The 19,750-nt window shown below is 40.7% G+C and overlaps 1 protein-coding gene across 1 annotated transcript in view; it reads right to left on the reverse strand.

Moving 5' to 3' along the window:
- Window positions 1-19,750, reverse strand: part of LOC124794912 (DNA polymerase epsilon catalytic subunit 1) — a 306,938-nt gene that overhangs the window by 160,462 nt on the left and 126,726 nt on the right. Inside the window, exons 20-21 of the mRNA XM_047258614.1 lie at window positions 14,184-14,417; window positions 7,850-8,082 (exon numbers count right to left, since the gene is read on the reverse strand). Coding sequence (XP_047114570.1) covers window positions 7,850-8,082; window positions 14,184-14,417 — 467 coding nt within the window. The remainder of the gene's footprint in view (window positions 1-7,849; window positions 8,083-14,183; window positions 14,418-19,750) is intronic.

A 19,750-nucleotide genomic window follows, 5' to 3' on the forward strand; every position in this document is an offset into this window, starting at 1 on the left:
GCCAGAGTCATTTGCACTTAAACCACTATCACTTCCAAGTTGGTACGTATGGGGTTCCAGGCACTAATGACATCAGAGCGAACCAAAGTGCAGAACCCATCAGATGCTACCTCGGGGCCAGCATGCTTCCGACAGAATGCCCAATAACCACGAAAAGTTGGGAGAGTGGTCATGACGGAAATGTGTTTCTTGAAGAACGAGACAGAATGCTTACTAGGAGGAGACAAGACATTGCATTTCTGGTTGGAGACGATAGTATTCGTTGTAATTCCACTGGATGATCGTGTGGCAAGAGTCCAAGGTAGATACAAAGAAGCTGAGGAGCAGGTCAGGTCACTCAGTCAGTAGCTGTCATTGACAAGGATGGGGTGATATCTACAAATAAGATGTCAGACTCAGGTTGCAAGGAGGAAGGTAACACCTCCCGGGGCACTGGGGGCACCTTGTCTTGGGATTTATATTTCTTCTTCTTCTCTTCCTGAGGTGGAAGAGGGCAGGGTACAGGGGAAGTACAGGCTTCTGCAAGATCTGGGATCCAAAGAGTGTGGGCAACCTTGGGGTGCACAGATGGTGAGCCTCATGGCCGAGTGGCGGTAAGAGTCTTCTGGCCTGAGAGACGCCTGGGAAAGGGGTCCCGGGAGGGAGCCTGATCACCAGCAGATCAGCACAATTGACACACACAGGTGGCGGAACACAGGGGCTTCCCTCGTGGCATTAGTGGCCACAGTCGCCGCACAAAGGGTCCACTGTACAGCGGGAAGACATATGTCCAAAACACATGCACCGAAAGCACCACATAAGTCAAGGGACGTATGGCTTCACATCACATTTGTTGCACATAACCTTGACCTTCTCTGGGAGGGTATCCCTCTTGAAAGCCAGAATGAAGACGCCAGTATCGGTGCGATTGTCTTTGCGACCCTTCTGCACACATCGAACAAAATGAACGTCACGCCGCTCCAGATTAGCCTGGACATCCTCATCAATTTGCAGGATGAGGACCCTATGAAAAATTACTCCCTGGACCATATTCAGAGATGTTTGGGAGTGATAGACACCGGGACATTACCAAGAGGATCACAGGCCTGAAGAGCTGCAGATTGGGTGGTAGAAGAAGCTTTGATCAACAGTGAGCCCAATCGCATCTCACTAAGAGACTCCACTTCACCAAACTTGACCTCGATATTTTCCATGAAAAACAATGGTTTTCTGGCAGTGAATGTATCCCGATCTGTCCTAGTACAGACGAGGTAATGGGGAAAGGGTTCCCTCCCGAGACGGTGAGCCAGGCCTGCAACATTTGGTGATGAATTTTACATCCATTAACCCAAAGCTATCAGTAATTATAATTAAAGGAAGATTCTTTAATTTAGTATAACTAATGGACATGCGCCTACAGAAGAATCTACTGGAAACCTAAAAGATGATTTCTATGATGCCCTTGAAAAAGCTTACGGTAAGTGTCAAAGGAATGACATCAAGATCGTGCTGGGTGATTTTAATGAACAACTTGGAAGAGGAGACATGTTTCAGCCCATAATTGGAGTCCATAATAAACACGGATCCATTAACAATAATGGAATACGATTGATTCTCTTCACAGCCTTCTGGAATATGATAGTGGGATCTACCAGGTTTCCCCATAAGGAGATACACAAGGGCACATGGAAGTCACCTGATGGTGGAACCATTAATCAAACTGATCATGTACTGATAGGCCAGAGACATAAATCTAACTTGTTGAATGTTTGAACCTTTCGTGGCCCTAATGTGGATTCAGACCATTTTCTTGTAATGGCCAACATAAGAGCAAGGATATCAAATGCTCAGAAAGAAAGACATACTAGGAAAGAATGGTACAATATTGCAGCACTGCAATTAACAGAAACTTGTGAATCGTACTGTCAGAAAGTTTCTCAGGCCCTAGAATAATAACAAGGAACAATGTGAGACAGTAATGATATAGAACAAAAATAGCCGGCTATAAAAAGAGCTATAGACATTTCAACTAAGGAAACACGAGGAATGTAGAGAAAATCAATACGGCCCACATGGTTTGATGAAGAGTGTAAGAGAGTGACTGAAGAAAAGAACACTGCATACCAAAAGACATCACAGGCGAACTGCACAAGAAGCTTGTTGGAGGATTACCAAGAGAAAAGGAGGACTGAAAAGATGACACAGCACCGAAAGTAAAGGAAATGGACTAAGGCTGAAATACAATGCATGGAATTGCCCGAAAAGAAGAATGAAACAAGGAATTTCTTTGAAAAAGTAAACAATGCTAGAAGACAATTTGCTCCAATAACCAGCTTGATTAGAGATGAAGAAGGAAACATAATAAGAGAGAGAAAACAGACTGGAAAGATGGCAAAGATACTTTAATGACCCACTCAGTCAAGAGACAGAGCATGCAGAGGATATCTCTAATGACTGTGAGCAAAGATTGGATGATGAACAGCCACTGGATGGCCTAGGGTTAAAGGACATTAAAAAACCTTTAAGGAAACTGAAGAATAATAAGGCCCCTGGCACTGACAGCATTCCTACAGAGCTGTTAAAATGTGGAGGAGCAACATTAGAGCAGTCTCTGTTTGAACTTATCACTCTCATATGGGAACAGGAAAGGATACCAGCTGAATGGAATGAAGGAACATTGTGTCCCAAACATAAAAAGGGCAATCAAAAGGAGTGTAGAAGCCACCATGGGATCACCCTCCTGAAACTAGGGTACAACGTGTCATCTAATATTATTTTTGATCGGCTACTCCCACAGGTGGATAAAGAAACTGGAATATACCAAAGCGGATTTCGATGAGGAAGGTCAACAATAGACCAGATTTTCAACCTACACCAAATTTTAGAAAAAAACTGTTGAATATAGAATTGGAATACATCACCTCTTTATTGACTTTAAGGCTGCATATGACAGCATCAATAGAAACCAGTTGTTTCCTGCCTTACAGGAGGTGGGGATACACGGAAAGCTCCTGAGAATGGTTAAAATGATGATGTCTGACGTAAGATGCTGCATTCAAGTTCGAGGAAATTATTGAGACTCCCTGTAAATAAAACATGGGCTACATCAAGGAGATGCATTAGCATGCTTGTTATTTAATGTAGCGCTCAAGAAGATGGTTAGGGAAGCAGACCTACAGACCAGGGGCACCATTTTCTACAAGTCAGTGCAGATTTTAGCATATGCAGATGACATAGACATCATAGCACAAACAGTATCAGCACTTAAAGAAGCTTTTACATCCTTAAGTCAAGCAAGTAGGAAGGTGGGTCTTCTGACTAATGAAGGCCAGCCACATGGCCTGTGGGAAAGCATATCAACCCAACATCCTGTCAACTTTCAATGTGAATGGATATACACTTGAAAGAGTTGATAGCTTCAAGTATCTTGGTCCCACAGTCACTTGCTTTAATGATATCTCAACTGAAATTAAGGTTAGGCTGATATCAGCAAATAAGGCATATTTTACCTTGAGTAATTTATTCCGGTCAAGACTCCTCAGCCGCCCAACAAAATTCACTATTTATAAAAGCCTTGTTAGACCAGTTCTAACTTATGCTTAGGAAACATGGCCCTTGAAGGAAACCGATATAAGACTATCGACGGATTTGAGAGGAAAGTTTTGAGGAGAATAATTGACCCTGTGTATGACAGAGAACAAAGGAGGAAAAGGTACAATGCAGAATTGTACACTATATATACTGATGCTCCTGTAACAAAAATCATATGATCAGGAATGATAAGATGGGCAGGTCACATGGCAAGAATGGAGAAGTCTGAGGTGATAAAGAAGATTCTCTGTGGTAATCCAGAGGGACAGAGAGGGTGAGGTTGACCTCGAGCAAGATGGATGGCTGGAGTGGAAGAAGACCTATGGAAGCTCGAATGCAGAAACTGGAGGGTAGCATGTGACCGTCATGGATGGTGGTAGCTTATTGGGAAGGCCAAGGTTCATCCTGGACTATAGTGCCACAGAAGAAGAAGAAGAAGAAGAAGAAGAAGAAGAAGGATACCACCATTGGACAACATGCCTTGGTGTTTCAACTTGATGGCTCGTCAGGTTCTGTAAAGTGGTTTGATAATGTTGGGCATTGAAGGCGGTTCCCCACAGAAGAAGAAGAAGAAGAAGAAGAAGGATACCACCATTGGACAACATGCCTTGGTGTTTCAACTTGATGGCTCGTCAGGTTCTGTAAAGTGGTTTGATAATGTTGGGCATTGAAGGCGGTTCCCCGTTACAGGAACTTGACAAGCAGTGGGCCCTTGTGGTCAAAAAAGGACATCATGACCTTACTAGAACTGGTGTGCACAGCCTTTGATTTCTTTGCAGGTGGTGAAGACTGATGTTTCCACTGCTTGCTCTGACGCTTGCTTTCCAGTGCAAAATTGTGACACCACGTTTCGTCACCTGTGACAATATGCAACAGAAAGCCGTATTCCTCCTCATGATAATATTGCACATGAGTTAAAGATAGCGCCATTTGAGTATTGTGCTGTTCAGTTGTCAGTTGGTGGGGAATCCACTGTGCACAGATTTTTTGAAAGTTCAAATGTTGATGCATTATGGTGTGGGCATTGCCCGCACTAATACCCAATAACTGATGGATCTCATCCATGGCGATTCTGTGGTTGTCCAAGAATAAAGCATTCACTTCCGCAACCATTTCCGGTGTGATGACACGATGAGCCTGTACAAGACGAGCATCATCTTCCAGTGACTCGCGTCCCTCAAGGAATCATTTGTGCCATTCCACAACACTTCAATGAATCAGACTGTACTCATCGTACACAGCCTTCATTCATTGATACATTTCACGGCCTCCAACTCCCTTCACCGCCAAAAATCGAATCACTCCTCGTTGTTCCTGCTTACTTATTTGCATGTTCAGTAGTGGACGATAACTTGTGTGACCACTTTCACTTCGGCGTGAAACCATATTGGCGCTATGCAACATCAAATTGTGTGCACGTGTCAATCTCTCTACCAATAGATGGCGTCATGATATCTGTAGGTACGTGGTGAAACCTTATGTATAAGGCAAAGGTAGACGTAATGACCAGGTTTCATTTGAATGAATCACACACATGCTGCTGGTGTTTACGAAATCAAGTGCAAATGTAGATTAGTATATGTAGGTGAGCTGCGGCGACCCATCAGCACATGGTTATCTGAACATGGAAGATGTATCTGACCAAGACATCACACAAGGATGGGCGCAGCCAACAGATTGATTTAGGAGAAGCTCCGTACTAATGAAACAGCCTCTTAGAAATAGCCGAGCGATCCGCTGACATGAACAGAGAAGACGGGTACCGACTTCCAACGTTTTGGCTGCCAGCAATAATAGTGTTACGGGGCGACAGCTCATGTGAAGCAATACACACAAGTGAGCGAGAGACTGCAGCGGTTACAAGTACCGGGTGATCAAAAAGTTAGTATAAATCTGAAAACCGAACAAATCACGGAATAATGTAGATAGAGAGGTACAAATTGACACACATGCTTGGAATGACGGGGTTTCATTAGAACAAAAAAAATACAAAAGTTCAAAAAATGTCTAACAGATGGCACTTCATCTGATCAGAATAGCAATAATTAGCATAACAAAGTAAGACAAAGCAAAGATGATGTTCTTTACAGGAAATGCTCAATATGTCCACCATCATTCCTCAACAATAGCTGTAGTTCAGGAATAATGTTGCGAACAGCACTGTAAAGCATGTCCGGAGTTATGGTGAGGAATTGGCGTCAGATGTTGTCTTTCAGCATCCCTAGAGATGTCGGTTAATCACGATACACTTGCGACTTCAGGTAACCCCAAAGCCAATAATCGCACGGACTGAGGTCTGGGGACCTGGGAGGCCAAGCATGACGAAAGTGGCGGTTGAGCACACGATTATCACCAAATGACGAGTGCAAGAAATCTTTCACGCGTCTAGCAATATGGGGTGAAGCACCATCCTGCATAAACATCGTACGTTCCAGTAGGTGTTTATCAGCCAGGCTGGGGATGATGCGATTCTGTAACACATCGACGTACCTCTCACCCGTCACGGTAGCAGTTACAAAACCAGAATCACGCATTTCCTCGTACAAAAAAGGCCTGATAACGGTAGATGTGGTAAATCCAACCCATACCAAGACTTTCTCGTCGTGTAATGGAGTTTCCACGACAGTTCTAGGATTTCCAGTAGCCCAAATTCTGCAGTTATGGGCCTTGACAGACCCTCAGAGCATGAAATGAGCTTCGTCGGTACACAAAACGTTACTCAACCAATCATCATCTTCCACCATCTTTTGAAATGCCCACACCACAAATTCCCTCCGATTCACTATTGTAAATCGCCAGGTAACAGTTCATGATGCCGACGGATTTTGTACGGATAGCATCGGAGGGTACGCCTAAGTGCCAACCAAACAGTAGTGTATGGAATGCCGGTGCGAGGTGCGACTGCACGAGCACTGACTTCCCCATGCATAGACGAACCTGCTACAGTCTCCATTTCTTCCTGAACTGTCTCAGCAGCATTACACCTTGTGCTCGGTCGCCCACTATGGGGTCTATCGTCTAAACAACCCGTGGCTTCGAGCTTCGAAATCATTCTCGCCACAGCTGCATTTGTCAACGGAGCTTTACCCGTTCGAATCCCCTTCCTATGGCTATAGGATCGTAATGCTGAACTAGCACATTCCCCATTCTGATAACACAGTTTCACTAAAAGTGCCTTTTCAGGTAACGTCAACATGCTACGACTGCTGGTGCATCTGATTCTCTCTCACATTACAGCTCCTTTTACACATGATTGTCATGCGCAGTCACTGACGTTTTGCTGTCCAGCGCCATCTGTCAGACATATTGTGAACTTCATTTTTCTTCTTCTTCTTCTAATAAAACCCTATGTCATTCCAAGCATGTGTGTCAATTTTTACCTCTCTATCTACATTATTCCATGGTTTATTAAGTTTTCAAATTTATATTGACTTTTTGATCACCCGGTACATAGAGTACTGGCACACCTCAGCCGGAGCTAGAAAGCAGGAAAACAATGACTTGTCACATGTGCCATTTGGTTTCCCACTTGCTGGTTTCCACAATCACAGCAGTAATGCAAACACCAATCAAAACATTGGATTTCCACCAATGAAAAGCACCAATAAAAAGAAATAATAAAAGCACCAATAAAGAACTTCCAACATCCCTCCCCTTGTCCTTAACAGCCTATCAGACTCAAATAACAGCCATGTCTGCAGGTATTTAAGAAACAAAGTTTTCTCATTCACCAGTAAACAAAAACAGCCTGAAGGAGGTCACTTGGAACAGTGACTGAAATGTCGGTACTTTTACATATTGACTATGCTGTCAAAAAAAAACCACACTTACTGTGACAATGGCGGTGGAAGCCTTACGTTTATAAGTTACAAATAGTCTGGCTGTACATGTTCAATAGATAATCTTCTCAAGATGACCTCTTAGTACATCCGTTTACTTAGAAGTGAATATACATTCATGAAACGACACTTTGGGGCAGTCCAATGGTAACTGTTACACTTAAGCATTGTCCCAATTATCAGTCATGCATTCACTTCCTAAAAGTAGTTTCATTCAATCAAATAATTTACAACTCCTCTGTAAGTTTTCATGCATTGGTATAAGGTACAGTATATCATGAATAATTTCAAAAGCAACACTCTAAAATCAGTGCAAAATATCTGTACTGTTTTCATGAGCTATGTTTCTAAAAGCTGCACAGATGTTCTCTTCCTAAGGTTCCTCAAGGCCAGCAGGCAGTAAGAGAAACAATAATAAATAAATAAATAACAAGCCTTACTGATTATGTTGTTGGAAAAGTTCATCGGGGACTGTGTACTCATAGAGATTGAAAACTGGTCTTGATCGAGGCAAAATACGATTGCATTTGCGCCACAGCACTGAGTCTGGTTCTTCCCGAGGTGTTCGCTGATTTACATAGAAAATGCGTGGCACTATGAGGCGTATTTGATGCAGCTCACTACCCACCAGGGCCCATGCCTTGAATGCTCCAGGCTGGTTCATTTCAGAAATCTAGAAATTAAATAAAAACTGACATTAAGCTATTAATTAACATTTACATTAAATTTCTTATAAGAGTTGACCAAACAGATAAAATAGAGAATAAAATGAGTTGTTTTTGTGTATGCAGCATCAGACAACCAAGTGCCTGTCACACATAAATAGCATTCAGTTAAAGTGTACATCAACATATTATTTATTTATTTTAATTGCAGGTCTAAAATTATGACAAAACATTACAAAGATGGGTAGTATCAACATTGTGGAAGAAAATTCCAATGTAGTTATATAATCAATGAATCAGTCACTTGGTTGCATGTTCCGCACAATCTCTTGCTGTGAAGTGGAAGGAGCCAGTCTTCCAATTATAGTGCACAGTGGCAACATGCTTACCATTTACAAGATTTTTTGCAGCCACTTTTTCCTCCGCAATTGATACTTAAGCATGTTCTCTCTCTCTCCCTCACACACACACACTATATTATTACCCAATCAATTATGAAATTATTCTATGGAGTATGGAGTAGAAGCAACTGTCACGTAGAAATTATACCAGTTTGGTTTTAAGTTAATTTTAGAATTTGTTAAATTTTTTACATCACACAAATGCTTGAAACTGATAAACTGGTATTTTTCACATATACTTCATATAACAGGGAGCTGGAACTAAAACAAAGAGGACTGTTTCTCATAACTTAGCAAAAAGCCTTGCAGAAGTTTCATGTCTGTCTTGTTACACAAACAAAGACAAAGATTCTATTTTGAATTAACTGGTGAAATGTACTTGCAAAAGATACCTTCTCAGTGAAACCTGCTGCTACTATAAGAAAGGAATTGAACAACCCAAAACCCAGGATGAAATAAGGACAATATTATGAAAACAATAGAATGCTATTCATCACATAGCAGAGATAGTTGCAGACATGCACATCACAAAGATTGCTAAACACATTAGCTTTCAGCCAGAAGGTATTTTTTCCAAAATAGACAAAACACACACACAGCTGACACACACATGACCACTGTCTCTGGCTGCCGCAACCAATCCCTGGCCCTGGTAGTCAGTGACAGAAGTCATGGGTGTGTGGGCCGCATTTGCACGAATGTGTGTGTGTACGCTGTCTATTTTGGAAGAAGACCTTCTGGTCGAAAGCTAAAATGTTTAGCAGTCTTTTTGTTGTGCCTGTCTGTGACTCAACATCTCTGCTATATAGTCAATAGCAATCTGTCTTTTCCCTTTAGAGAGGTGCACATGGGGTCTGAAGATGGCATGTCGAATTGTTGAAACTGGTAGCAAAAATAAAGTAAAATAACTTCTCAATATGCATGGCTGGCACTAGTCAGAATTTGTTGTTAGTATACTTTACAGAAGTAGCCTGCAGTGGTTGCTTCTGCCTGCCAATAAAGTAGGGTGAATCACCCCGCATCCCTGGACGCTGCACTTCATGTTGGGACCTGCTATGTGTATGTATGAAATACTCCTGATGTTCAGTGTCCAATGTATGTTACCACCACTACCTGGTGCTCCCCAGAAATATTAATTTGCAGCCAGTCAAAATCTCATGTTTTCAACTGAAATCCACCCAATGCTCAGTGCAACTTCATGTGTCTATGGAAAGCAGTAAGAAATATGGGGCTATTAACTGACACTGAGTAGTAGTCCTCTTTAGTCACATAAAAATTATGTATGTGCAACTTCTGGTCATAAATGGCAAGACATGAAATCAAATGGATTTCTTAACATCACTAACAAATTTGAAGTTGTATTGCTGTTGTTATGGTGATATAGCATAGCACTGCAGACAATAAAACTGAAATTAACGAACTGAAATTAATAGGAATTGCTAGGAACTTAGATTGGATAGAACAACATTTAATATTTTTGAAATCTAAAAGAGGGACTCATGAAAATCACATGAACTTAGAAATCAGTACATGATATAATGGTTTGTTTTGAGTTTGAACTTCCTCATTTGAAAGTCCTCCTACACTAACCAAAGAACATACCTTCTTTTTTCCTAAATTTTATAATTAAGAAAACAATATAACTCAAAAATGCTATTCCATAATATTTCAAATTTTGGGAAACCAATCTTTATAAAATCCTGGATACACTCTTGTAGCGCTAATTTCTCTGTGGAAAAAAATATACTTTTACTACAAAAAGTTGTTAATGTATAACTTAATTTCTAGAAATTTCTTGGTGGGCTTTAACGACCAATAGGGGTAGTACTGCACACCTAAAAATCCACTCAAAACCCTCATACAAGAGTCTTTCTATAGGTATCTTGGACAATGGCAAAGGTCCAGAGTTCGATTCGCGGTCTGGCACACAGTTTTAATCTGCCAGGAAGTTTCATATCAGTACACACTCCGCTGCAGAGTGAAAATCTCATTCTGGAAACATCCCCCAGGCTGTGGCTACGCCATGTCTCCGCAATATCCTTTCTTTCAGGAGTGCTAGTTCCACAAGGTTTGCAGGAGAGCTTCTGTAAAGTTTGGAAGGTAGGAGATGGGATACTGGCAGAAGTAAAGCTTTGAGGACGGGGCATGAGTCGTGCTCGGGTAGCTCAGTTGGTAGAGCACTTGCCCATGAATGGCAAAGGCCCCGAGTTCGAGTCTCGGTCAGGCACACAGTTTTAATCTACCAGGAAGTTTAATATCAGCGCACGCTCCGCTGCAGTGTAAATCTCATTCTGGTAGCAGGTCATCTACTGGACATGAAATGAAAAAGACAATTAAGGTAAGCAATGTTTCAGCTCTTTCTCTAATGTAAGGAGGGAAACTAAGTTGCCCTCCTCCGGAAATCATAATATTATTCTGTATGCCAGCTTTGATTAAATTAACTATTGAGGCTTTTCTTTGCTGGACTATTAAGCTGCAGCATCATGCTATTGTGTCTTTGGTTGTTACAAGAGGTAGTGTCCAGAGGCACTGCCAAAGTGGACTCCATTCACCACATGGAGAAGGGGCAGTTATATTCTTCCTCGTTGCTGGAAAAGAAATCCCAACTGTCTGACTTGGACACCCCTGGAGCATTTTAGAGCACTGCGGCAGCAGGACTTGTGAACTCCTTGGACACTGTTCTAATGATGTTGTATGTAGGAGATAATCCCAATGGATTTCCAACTTTAAAGTACCTAATGGCATGCTCAGCATTTTTGTACCTGAAGCGTACATGGTGTTGGATCCAAGCACACTTTGGCAGTAGCATTGATGAAATGCACTGCCTTAGTCAGGCTAATGTTGTAGGTGTGGTTTGGAGACACCCTTTCATCATTACATTATCAAGGAATTGTCAGTTTAGTGGTGAAGGGAGTAAGGCAGTAGCAGGAGATCAAAGCTTGAATGCAGAAGGCAGGTTCAAATAGGTGTAAGTTGCAGAGATGAAGATGCTTCCACAGGATAAACTAGTGTGGAGAGATGCATCAAAGCAATCTCCGCACTGAAGACCACAGCGACAACACAATAAAGTGACCAACTGGTTTTTTCCCCCTCCAGAAATCCTCCTGATGCCTTACCATATTTGCGTTTAGCTGATGCAGCAAATGATTTGGTCTGCTAATATTCACTACAACCTATTGTTGAACTCCTTAATAGCCAATCAGGTCTTTGGCCTTGCAACCCAAAAGGCTGTAACGTTATCTACTGTTGGTCAGATTTCTAAGCTTTGCACAGCTGTACTCCTGTTCCTTATTGCTAAGCAACACTCCACACTCCTCCAGGAAACAAAAAATCTATGTAGCTGACCTGAAGACTGTGAAATGCATTCATAAGTGACATAGTGGACAACATCCTGGCCACATAAACCTGTTTTGTTTTCATTTGATGTGTGAATTGTAAATGAAGACAAAGCAGCAAATCACTAAGCGTAAACAAGGGTCAACTACCCGTCTCGTCACAACCCAGGCTGCTCTGAGCATGCGCAAATCTTGCAGCTTAGGTGCGCCAGAAAATTTTTTCTGGGTAGCATGACTGCTTCTTGCTACTGCTGCAGCCACACATAAGTTGCCAGAAGCAGAAGGTACTGCTCATATGCAACTCAACAGTGCATGCACATGAGCCCACTAGCAACTGCTCAAAACGAACTTAATGTGAACCGTTATGACATCTCGCTCATTGGAAGTAGTTTGCTACTGTCTTTGTCCTAAAGCCTTTGACACATTTTGCTTTAGGTACGCGCTTGTGTGTGCACTGTGTTTTGTTGTTGTAAATGGCGCATTTCCTTTGCAGCTTAATTTTTATTTTGTTGTTTATGTTTTATTGCTGCAGTATTATTCTGCAGTAGTGGGATAAAGTAAAATTCTTTGTTAGACTATCAGTTCTTACCAGGCAAAATTACAAAAAGTTCCCACCTGTGCAATTCAGAAAAGCTGGTGTTGGTGGGAAGGAACCTTATGGCATAGGCTGTGAAGCAGTCATTGAGATGAGGGATATCATGTTTGGCAGCATGTTCAGCAACAGGGTGGTCCATTTGCTTTTTGGCCACAGTTTGTCTGTGGCCATTCATGCGGACAGACGGCTTGTTGGTTGTCATGCCTACATAGAATGCAGACATTCTTGGCTTGTACTCTCCGAAATTTCTTCTACAGTATAGTACATGTTATTGCTAGAGTCATCTGCACGATCATCTTCCAAAAAATCAATGCCTCATCAGTCAACATAAGCCTAAGTGTGGAGTGTGTCTGATGGTTTCTTACTTGTACCCGAGGCAGAATTCTGGATGTGAGCATATCACTCCTGCTATGTGGCTTGCCTTGCTGTATCTGCCACATGTTGCCTGCCCATTGCATGGAAGTACTGTGTGGCCTTCCGCACTGGCACTTAAAACATCTCAGGAGGTTTTGTATATATATATGGTCACACATTCAGGCACAGGAAGTCAGCTCTAATATACTTTGGCAAACTCAGTAAGACAAGAATTATAATACAAACAGTATTTTTTCGAAGCTTAGTAGATCTGTATCATAATGTTTCTATCCGTAAATCGTTCACCGAACTATTCCTTCTACAATTTCTTGGCACCTTTGCTTGAATTAAGAGAAGAAAGTTTATTTCCTCTCCACAATAGAGAACTGTGGAAATTTTCGCTGGTCACTTTGATAGGCAGTGGTCACTTCAATCAGCAGTGCGCCACTCTTAAGCCATTTAATTGATTTTACAAGTTTAGTTCTACATTTTATAGCTCTGTTAGATGATTGGGCCTTAGTGTCAACTGGTGGTCTACCTGACCCACTGGTGTTTGTTGGATTTTAAGAATTGTGAGTCATTTGGGCAATAAGTGTCCACACAAACAGAGTGCAGCTTGCTTGGGTAGGCCTTACAATTAAGTTGTAGCAGCTGCCTGGGAGGCTGCTCACTAGCAACTATTTTGCTTCATAACCCAGTACCCAACTGATACATAACTCACCTCTGTGGCACGCAAGGTCCAATGCCACGTGGTGCAGTGGTTACTGAAGCATGCAAATAGCTAGTAGTTGTAGAGGACTGGTGGTGCTGACAAGCCCCCACCTCGGGAACCCTGGATTTGGCAAACTCAAACTCAGGCAAAAGATGAGTTTCCTGAGGAGTCCACATTTGGTACCAGTGTGCTACTGAATACCTGGCACGTGGTGTACTTTAGCCCTCCCCACCTTGGAGATTAGTGTTAATACCCTCTCAGTGTTTTGGTCACCAGCAACAAGCATCAACTAAATTAGAAGGTCAGAATTTATTGTTAAACTAACAATCGCAGAATTCATCTGAGAGAAACTGTGTCATTATGGTTCGATAGGAATTTGAAGCCCTTTTCTCCTGAGCCTGTTTCTCCTGCGCTACTCAGCACAACACTTAACTTGAGCACAATGTTGAAGTCACAACCTGCGATGTAAAATTAAGCCAAACACATAACTTAAAACACAGGTAATCAGCTGATATAGCGTTACCAAAATTGCTTAGTATCTTACATCTTTTTTACAATTAAAAAAGACATCCAGCATCCTCTTACTTTCAGGTCCTTAGTGTTAACACCTTCCTGTAGCTACACACACACTATTTTTAGGTATTTCACCCAACAAAATTAGTGGTTGTAGTGAACAAAAAGTGCTTCATCAAACATAAAATGCATTACGCACCTGTATTATCTGCCAATAAGAATCAAGAAGAGTTCGCTGGGCCCTTTTAAGAAAGCCGCCTAGAGTTCCTGGAGCAGGAGCAGAAGTATTGCGAGCCACAGAGACAAGAGAATTTGAACCAACATCAATGTCATCCATTCGAGAACGTTTTGCTGCTTCACGACGAGCTGTACGTTGCTTTGTCTGCCATGCCCATTTCTTTTTCTGGAACTCTATCCATGCTGTTCTTTGCTCCTAAAATACAGTTAATACAACTTTATATTAAATAAAAAGACTTAATTTAGTGCAGCGAATTGTACACATTAACCAACAAAGTTTTTATGTTACAATACTGCTCAAAATGCACATCATGTTTACTTTCACACCATAAATAATTGGAAATATGCTTCAACAAGGTTGCCACAAGTTTCCTCAAGTGAAATACCCCGATTTCCAGAGAAGTTTGAGCATTTTTCCCTGAGATATCTTGAGGTCTGAAGGGTAAGTTAAGATGTAAGTTGACAAGGAATTATCTAAAAAAAACTTGCAAGCAGATAGTTTTCTGAAGTGAGCAAAAATTTTAAGTACTAACATCAACATTTTTTGTAATGAACTGCTTTTAGATGGAGAAAGTAAGTCAAACAGTATATGTGTTTCATTAAGACCACTGATGTTATTTTATTTCAATAGTATAAGACACATCTGGAGCCAAAAATACGCATTTCCTTGGAGTCGCAGAACGGATTTAAAGCACCTTCACTGATTTCAGAAATAACTTCAGAAAAAAGTAGTCCTCTTGAAAGAAGTGTATGAGGCGGGGAAGAATTGTGTAAACCAATACTGTAGGTGACCACCAATAAAATGTTAATTCTATTATGTTTGTTATTGTTAGTTATTATACACTGTGTTATACCTATTATTTTACAGGTATTGTACGATTTTTCTGCCGAGAAATATATGAGTACATAGCGTACAAACTGCCAGTAACTGACACAATTCTCTTCTTATCGTCCACACCTTCTAATATATAAACTACTTTTGAAGTGTAAAAATGTACTAGGACAAATAAAATGTCTAAAATGCCACACTGTGCAAAGTACTTACGACAAGACAGTCGCAATTCCTGAAATCCACCACCCATGGCCTCTGCCCTGGATCCATGAATATGACATGGGACCACGGTGTTCAATCCATGCAAAAGATAACTTGTTCAAATACTCTGAGAATCAATAATAATGAGGATAGGTAGCAACTCACAGTAAAGATGATCACACAGCCCCAGAAAGGCATGTAGAAAAGATAATCACAACCTCAGAACTAAATTTTTGGTCACAGCTTTTGTCAGAAAACAAGAGTGCCCACACGTTCACACAATCATTCAGGCATAACTCATGTACACATGACCATCGCCGGCCACTGCGTCTACAGTCTCTCAGAATCAGGTACAAACAAACTGCCACACCTCCCTGGTAGGCTAGTGGCAAGAAGTGGTGGCGGCACTGACTGTAAGCTGAGGGGAGTAGTAGGAAGGGGAGAAATAGTAATAATGAGGGAGTAGGGAAGCTGTATACGTACTCAGCTGCAACCAGCCAGTGACAATGCATGACACCTCAGTAAGCAAACCGTTTTATCTACTGAGATGAGAAAAAGATTTTTCCAGTTCCCCCTCCCCCCCCCCCCTCCCCCGGATATGTTTAAAATTCAATGATATTCCCCGATTTCCAGAACCTTTGACAACCCTGTACAAGTCTACTTCACAGTTCCAACTTCAGTTTTGATTCTTACCTCCTCCTTCATGTTTACTTCATAGAAATTCTAGGACTAGAATGGAATTTTCTTTGTCACTATCAGTACACACTGTGCATAACTTAAGCCTAGTTTACGTGACGACACTAGGCTGCAGGCAACTGCGCTGCCGGCCACTGCGTATGCGCGCCATGCATTTGCGCAACTCATTGATGAAACTCAACACTTTCGGCGTGTTCCAACTTTGGCGACTAGTTGCATAAGTTTTGAGGTTGTGTGTGTTCGTAGAGTGTAGACAAACTGAAATATGAAGTGGGAAACAGCGAATAATGTTCGCTTTTTGGATATCTATGCTTTGCATAGGTGTTTGTGGGATTTCAGTGATGCTGATTACAAAAATAAGCAGCATATTGCTGCTGCTGAGATATATAACATACATGGTTTGACAATATCTGAGCTGCAGTGCAAAATTTATTGAGTTAGGAGCACATATACAACTGAATTAAAAAAAAAAAAAAAAAAAAGCAAGCAAGTGTAGTTCTAGCTGTGGCAATGCTCTTGTCTACAAGACTAAAATCCCATCGTTCGAGTTGACCAACTCTTTGTTAAGGATTATTGTTGACAGGAGGGAAGGCTATACAAATTCATGAAGCTGCATTCTTTATTCAATATTCACCTATTTAAAATGTCGATGCAGTGCTCCCCATTCGCATATGTTAGAATTTTGAAATATTGCCAGTGTACAGATCTATCTTCAAGTCTTCAAGAGAGTAGTTTTGCAAACCACTCTCTTAATGCGGCCTGCTTCAAATAATTATTGTTGCTAATGTTAATAATTATTACTGTTAATGCTAGTAATTATTGGAGTTAATGAAATAGCATCATCACCAATTAAAACTGTATCTTATAGCATGCCGAGTGTTCTCAATTGTAATGCATGCAATATGATATGTAATTTCAGTTCTGGCAACAGTGCTTCATGCATTACAGTATCTTTATTCCTTATCACATAACTAACTCTATTTAGAAGAAAAGTGAGCAGTTCTGGTGACATTCTAAGATAATTAAAAGAACTTCCGTTATAAATTATTTCAGCAAGGATGCTGAGCAACCAAGCTGAGGTCTTTTCTTCATCCAGTAACGAATCAAAACACCTTTCTTATTTTTTTCTTATGCAATGATTCCACGCAACAAGCTTTAACTCCATCACAACTCATGCGTCTTGCAGCTGCCAAAACTTTCATTTCAGATGCGACTCAGGGACCCACAAAACGACAAAACTGAAGAGTATACTGGTGTCGCCGTGTCTACAGTCATATATGAAACCACTTGCGTGCAACTCATTCCACGCAACGAGTGGCACAACCCAATGTTGATGTGTAAACTAAGCTTTACTTTGTATAAGTAGCTGAACAGCTAAGTTCCTGGGAAGATGGAGCTCACTTTGTTGGCCACACTAAACACACGAAAACAGCACACAACAAGTGAACATGAACAGAAAATTGATTCTCGGCAAACAAATAATACTCACAAACAGAAAAAACATAAATGACAGGATCAATCATAACAAAGATGTAAAGCTCTGCTGGTGGTAGCTGTGTGAGTCAAACACAGGCTTACCTCATAAAACACAGCAGCATAAGATCCTGTCTTTATAATCTACTTTGACTCTGGCTACAGCAGAATTATACGAGGCATACACTGCCCCGGAATGAGCTATTGTTTCTCAAGGGTAGCTACAGAAGAAGGTAACACATAGGTGGGAAAACTGATGTTTCTGTACTGTCCACCATTTTCACTGCTCTCAACTATAGCATATTGCAGTTGCGAACAGGGTGTTCTATGAACTCTTTGTCAAACAAATTATGGTCTTTCAATACCAATGTTAATGTTTATAAATTACGTAACACCTTAATTTATTCTTTATTGTGCAACAGGTCTTGGTCAAAATCTAACACCTGCTGTACACATCGTGGATGAAGGAAAATTTGCAGTGAAAAGTATGTTTGAAAACTGGAGTAAAAACAAAAAATTCTTATAGACGTTTGTTAACAGCAAGACTTAAACACAGAAAACACTGAGCAAACTGGTAGAAAAATATGTACACAATAAAAAGAACATTTTAACACCCACAAAAGCAATCCATCAACATTTGCTATACATAGGGACAGGAAAATTTCGCATTAATGGTAACGCGACAAATAACATGAGACTCGTTGTTTTTAGTGACATATCACAAAATTGGCTATTTAAAAGAAGTGTCGCCAAATTTTTCTATGTTAAAAATGTCATAAATCTTGTGACAGCAGTTTATTAATATTGGTAAATAGTAGTTATTTGACGCTTAAATTTGATCTCAAGGTTGACATTCACCTATAAACTTGAAAATGATGATTCCTGGCAAAAACAACTGAAGCCCTACAATTCACTTAAAGCAGTGTTTCTCAGCCTTTATTAGACTGTTACCCCTCAGTGCAAACAGGCATAAGCTAGTAACCCCCTGCTCCCTCATCCCCCTTGCTATCTGTTGCCCCCCTGCCCCACAATATCACCAACTTTAGAACCTAACTAAAATGTAGAATGAAAGACTTTTCTTGGAACGCTTTATTTTTGAAATGATGAAATCTTTGTCCAAACAGTGCAGTAGTTTTCACATTTTGTTGTGTTTTCTCTTTGTTTACTTTGCTCTTGTTCACAGACGCAGCATTGGTAATTGTATAGAGTGCTAAAGCATGCAGTTGCTGTCTAAGAAAGAGCACAGGCATTTGAAGCTGATGATCTGTATGCTCCCGATAAATATATAGTATTCTGTAAATACTGCAAAAGCACGATATCTTGGGACAGAAAAGATACTGTACTGAAACATGTGCAGTGTGAGAAGCTTAAGGAAATAGATCCAAGTTTCACAATGTGCAAATACAGTGACAAGCTTCAATCAGCAGCAGCTTTGAAGCCACCAAGAAAAAGAAAAATGACTGAATATCTGGCTCAAAGGACTGTTGAAATGTTTTTGAAAGTGAACGCTCCATTTCATAAACTGGAAAATGAAGTTTTTCACCAGTGGATGAATGAATTCGTCAAAGGTGAGCTGTGGTTATTGATAATAAACAGTCTGATGATGGAATTGTTGTTTTCAGCTTGCCATTGTATATTTAATGAAGTAATAAATTTTGTTGACACAGTCTTAAATTATTTTTAAATCAAATGGTAACAGTGGGGTTAATTTTGTTTAAGGTGCTGGTGACATCCATGCATCAAGACAACGAAGGGAACTGTTGTACTTAAATACAAAAACAACGAAAGAATGAGGTGATGCAGCAACCAGCTTGCAATGATGTTGTAGTGTTAGCAGACGAGACCACTGACATAAGAGGTCATCATGTTTCTTGTGAGACAGTAAAGACTGTTAAGGTGTGGAACGAACAAAAATTTTTTGTTGCGAGTGTACAAGTTCTTGACACAGTAAACCTTACTCAAAGTGTTCATGCAATTACATTCAGTATAATAATGTTAAAACTACTGCCACCGGCAGTGCTAGATATATGAATAAGAGTGTCAATTCATTCATTCATTCATTCATTTCAAACTTTTGAATCTGAACTCAGCTATAACTAACTAAATGAGTGCTTTCCTGATTACCAAGAAGAGAAAACTTTTGCATCAATTGTTTTTAAAGGAAAAGAAGAGGGATCTGAAGGCATTTCCTCTTCCAGTGTTAACACGTTGAACCCTTGGTTTCCACAGCCACTTATGTGAGAGAATATGTTGAAGACATGGTGGAATTCTTCTGCAGTGATGACATGCAGGAATTATCCAATGCAGGGACTGATTACACTAATTTA

Source organism: Schistocerca piceifrons, chromosome 4, assembly GCF_021461385.2.
Source record: "Schistocerca piceifrons isolate TAMUIC-IGC-003096 chromosome 4, iqSchPice1.1, whole genome shotgun sequence".
Taxonomy (NCBI): Eukaryota; Metazoa; Arthropoda; class Insecta; order Orthoptera; family Acrididae; genus Schistocerca; species Schistocerca piceifrons.